Raw genomic sequence first — 5,000 nt, forward strand, 5'->3', positions numbered from 1 at the left:
TACTGGAAAAGCCGTACACCCCGCTACTAATGATGTAATCCCATACTGGAGTGGGCACCAGATGAGCAGGATTTCTCCTCCTCCTCCTCCTCCCCCTCTTCCTCTTTTTCTTCTTCTTCTTGTTCTTCTTCTCCTTCTCTTCCTCCTCATCTGCTTTTGTTGTTGTGTTGATGACGTGTGAGCCAACTGAGGCGGTCAGCCGTGGCACACAGTGACCACACAGAGCAAGAGTCCAGTCTGTCAAATGAGTCGTTGTCACGGCAGCGTGACCATTCACAACAACAGACACTAACCTTCACACCAAACCACTCCGTTGTGCACTTGAAGCCCCCACACCAGCTGAGATAAGGAGTTGTGTTAACACGCCTGTGCATTAGGACCTGGTAACAAATAAATGTTTGTGTATGGAGAGGGGGGGGGGGGGCAGAGAATATGGAGGGGGGGGGGGGGTAATGAATTGTCCAGGTTGATGCGATGAGAGAGAGAGGAAGCTGAGGCTTCAGTTGCACTTGAAGAGCTTTCTGGGCTCATTATGGAGAAGCCCATTACACATTATGCAGAGCAGGATCTCCCACGACTGAACTCTAAGTAATTACCGTGACCTCCACATAATGAAATCTTAGGTCACCTGGGTCACAGCAATCTGTCTCTCTCTCTCTCTCTCCCTCTCCCTTTCTCTCTCTCTCTCCCTCTCCCTCTCTGTCTCCCTCTCTCTCTGTCTCGCTCTCTCCCTCTCTCTCTCTCTCTCTCTTCTCTCTTCTCTCTCTCTCTCTTCTCTCTCTCTCTCTGAGTAATTACTGCCATAAACTATTAACACCCCATTAAGTTGAGCCAGTGCCAGTCAGCGGCCAGCAAGGAGGCCCTCTCTTCACTCTCGGCCAGTAAGTGGCACTACGGTCCGAGGTCTGCCATATTTGTTAAGCAGAAGTGTGAGAGTGGACTCTTCCTGCCCACACGTCACCCGGTATTATTTTTAGACGTGTGGACACAGACTATCCGAGAGAGAGAGAGAGAGAAATCAGTGGCAAGGAGGAAGACATGCAGTGAGAGACGCTGAGAGAGAGAGAGAGAAAGAGAGTGAAGAGAGACGGAGGTGCGGAGAGAGATAACGAGACGGAGATGGAGCACCGGCAGGGAAGCGGAGAAACAAAACAGAGAGAGCTCTCTCTCTTGACGACCGGCCGCCTCTCTCCTCTTTACTCACAAATGGAATGTGTGTGGACACTCTCCGCAGAGCAGAGGTGTGTGTGTGTGTGTGTGTGTGTGTGTGTGTGTGTGAGAGAGAGAGAGTGTGTTGTGTGTGTGTGCGTGTGAGAGAGAGAGAGAGAGAGAGAGAGAGTGTGTGTGTGTGTGTGTGCACCTCTAAGACAGCGCCTGTCCTCCACTGACACTTAGTGCCATTTACACAGCGGCGGTAATGGCTGCACTGCTGTCTCCAGGTGGGAATTATAGAAACCTTTCATCTACTGTAACATGACAAAAACGCTCCTGTGTGGGTCTGTGTGTATGTGTGTGTGCGTGAATATGTGTGTGCGCGTGTGTGTGTGTGCGTAAGGAGGTGTATGTGGCAAGCCAAAACGTGCCCCCCAGCTCCAACTATAAGAAATGAGAAAGCATCCAGCAGGCTGTTATCAGAGACGAGGCCGAGATAAAGAGAGAACTCCCCCCCTCCTCCCATTCCCCAAAACAGAGAGGCAGGTTTGGTGTGTGTATGTGTGTGTATGTGTGTGCATGTGTGTGCGTGTTTGTGTGTGTGTGTGTGTGTGTGTGCGTGTGTGTCTATGGGCACGTTAGCCCGCTCCTGGCCCATGGCTTCTTTGATGTCACCCACCCAGTCACTCTGCAGCCCATTTCTGGGAACCCATGAGTGCTCCAGGAGGTACTAATGCATGCTGGGTCATCGATCCCCCGTTGCGCCCCAAATTCAGCTCTCCCCAGCCCAGTTCAGTCCAGCCCTGTCCTGTCCTGTCCTGTCCTGTCCCTCCAGAAGGTAATGGACAAACAAAAGCCTGTAATGGCACAGAAGGCAGCCATGTCTCTCCGCTCCTCTCTCCCTCTGCTCGGCCGACTCCTTCAGTCCACAGATGATGCAAATCAATCGACTCATTTTATTCTCCTTACAGAGAGAAGTGTAGTATTGCATTGTATGTTTGGAGTTATTGTTCTTATTCTGTTCAATTATATTTTGTCTATTATTATTGTTGGTATTTGTGTACTGTATATATTGTAGGCTGTTAATTTAGTTTTAATGAAATGTTTATTGAGACATGAGGTTATGCTGGAATAAACAACGGCATCGGACATGATTCAGCCAATCACAATCAAGTGCCCTTGAGCAAGGCACCTAACCCCTCACTGCTCCCCGAGCGCCGCTGGTTGGGCAGGCAGCTCACTGCTCTGGGTTGTGTGATTCACCTCACTGTGTGTTCACTGTGTGCTGTGTGTTCACTAATTCGGTTAAATTGGGTTAAATGCAGAGAACTGAATTTCCCTCACGGGATCAAAAAAGTATATATTCTATTCTATTCTATTTCTATTCAATCAAAGAACTGGAACTATCCGTTTTAGAAATGTCCTTTAGTGGTACTAAATATCCTGTGGATACTGTGCGTGAGATCTGACCTCACCTGGCCTGACCTCTCCTCCGCAGGCCAACCTGCCCCTGCTGCAGCGCGAGCTGCTCCACTGCGCGCGGCTGGCCAAGCAGAACCCCGCCCAGTACCTGGCCCAGCACGAGCAGCTGCTGCTGGACACCAGCACCACCTCGCCCGTCGACTCATCCGAGCTGCTGCTGGACGTCAACGAGAACGGCAAGAGGCGGACGCCGGACAGGTGAGCCTGCATGGACGAGCAGCACGCCTGGTGTGGACGGGGGGGGGGGGGGGGAGAGAGGACAGGAGGAGAAAACACCTGGTGTAGATTGAGAGAGGACAGGGGAACACACACTGTAGAACGGGAGAGAACAGGGGAACACACACCTTATGTAGAGGGAGAGAGGACAGGGGAACACACACTGTAGAAGGGGAGAGAACAGGGGAACACACACTGTAGAACTGGAGAGAACAGGGGAACACACACCTTATGTAGAGGGGGAGAGAACAGGGGGTGGGAACAAGAGAGAGGTTTAGAAACGCTGTGTCAGCACTGTAAGGCCAGCGGGGGGGGGGGGGGGGGGGGGGGGTCATGACCCTGACTGAGCAGCCGTACAGGGAAGAAAGAGGAAACGATGAAGGGAACAAGGAAGCAGCCAAGGGATCAAGGAAGCAGGAAAAAAGGATAAAAGAGCAGGAAACGCAAGAGAAGTAGAGGGTAATTAAACGAAAGGATTAGACTCAGATTGAGGACACAGCGAGAAATCCCGTCGGTCATTCAGCGTAAAGACATGTGGGTCGCGGGAGGTCATCTCCCTGGTGAACAGCCGAAGTGGTTTCGGCTGGCGAATTTTCCTGAAGGTCTACACGGAGCAGATAGAGCAAATGGGTGAGGCGCTAGGATAAGCGGCCGGCACGAGAAATGAAAATCCAGCACTTTTGTGGATGTGGACGGGGGCTGCTGTCTGTGTAAACTGCAACCAGTCAACCGTAGCGTTAAATGGAGCGGAACCAGCAGTCCAGACAGGCCAGAGAGACATAGAGAGAGGAGGAGGAGGAAGAAGAGGAGGAGGAGGAGGAGGAGATGGAGTCTAAATGTGCGTGTGCCTCTTCTGTATATGTATGGAAATCAGAGAGGGAGAGATAGAGAGAGAGAGAGAGAGAGAGAGGGAGAGAAAGAAAGAGAGAGTAAATAGAGGCAATGTGTAAAGAAAGAAGGTCAAGAGAAAGAGAGGGGAAAACACAGAAGAAAATGGAAAGAGGGAATGAGGCTGAGAGGGTTTTTTGTTTAAAAAAAAGAGTAAGTATAAAAGGATACATTTTCCTGCAGTCCGTATCAAACTCAGTCCCCTGAGATTTCCATTCCATTTTTCCTCGGGTAAGACAAGAAAATGTGCTCTCTCTAAATAACGAGGCGAAAGGAGGCAGATATTAATAACCCTCCCCTTCACCGCCTGCGGTCACTGCAGCCTATTAGATGGCGTATTTTTTCCCGTAATACCTGCATATTTGTGCGGTATTTTGTGTGTGGTCAGAGAAGAGGTCGATATCAAGGGCAAATGACGCCCCACTGACATGTCTTTCTGAGGTCCGTTCAACCTCCCACCTGCAACAGGAGAGAACAACAGCGAGGGAAGAAGCAGGGGGTAGACTGAAAAAGAAACAAGGAAAAGCTAAGAACTTAATTGCTTGAATTACACAATCCACGGCTATTTCAGTGTAATTCATACGAAAAACCAACATATCACCATGGCAACCTCGTACGTGCGGGAGGGAACGCTCCTCCTCCGGTCATCAACAGTGTTGTCCGTCCTCCGCGGCGTTCCGACGGAACGAGCCCGACGGCGCTCCCGGAACCTGTGCCGACGTAGAACTGTAGAACGTACCGTAGAACAGGTTAGAACATGGCTGTGTCTCATGTTTAAATGCATGAGCTTTTAATTAGACAGCGTGGCAGGTAGAGCTAGTTGGAAATGTCAGTGTAATTATCAGGTAGAGGAGACGGATCAGCTGTCTCTTGCGCTGGGATGTTGCGCGGTAGGCTATGCGCTTCATTAAGAGCTTTGGTCTGCTTGAGCATACAGGTGGAGAAGACCGAGGTATACTGTACGGAAGTGCGGGTTTTTCCTAAGATTTACATTAAGGATTCCACTGAAAATGTGGGCCATGCATATTAATTAATTAAGCATCATACATGTATCATAAATGTTTATTCAAATGTGCATACTATTTACAATATGTTTTGTAAAGTAAGTTTTATTTGCAAAATATATTGTATTAACACCAGGTCTGATCAGCATGATTTGAGCTAGTTTATCATGAGACAAGAGAACAATATTGGAGCCCTTCATCAACTCTCTCTACCTCTCTCCCTCCCTCCCTCTCCCACTCTCTCTCTCCCTCTCTCTC

General features: G+C 49.7%; 1 protein-coding gene across 1 annotated transcript in view; it reads left to right on the plus strand.

Annotated features, from left to right (window-relative positions):
* The window catches only part of runx1t1 (RUNX1 partner transcriptional co-repressor 1), a 61,311-nt gene that overhangs the window by 46,971 nt on the left and 9,340 nt on the right, over positions 1-5,000 (plus strand). The window contains 1 exon segment of the mRNA XM_062528824.1: positions 2,651-2,832. Within this exon segment, the coding sequence (XP_062384808.1) occupies positions 2,651-2,832 (182 nt within the window).

Source organism: Sardina pilchardus, chromosome 24 (genome assembly GCF_963854185.1).
Source record: "Sardina pilchardus chromosome 24, fSarPil1.1, whole genome shotgun sequence".
Classification (NCBI taxonomy): Eukaryota; Metazoa; Chordata; class Actinopteri; order Clupeiformes; family Clupeidae; genus Sardina; species Sardina pilchardus.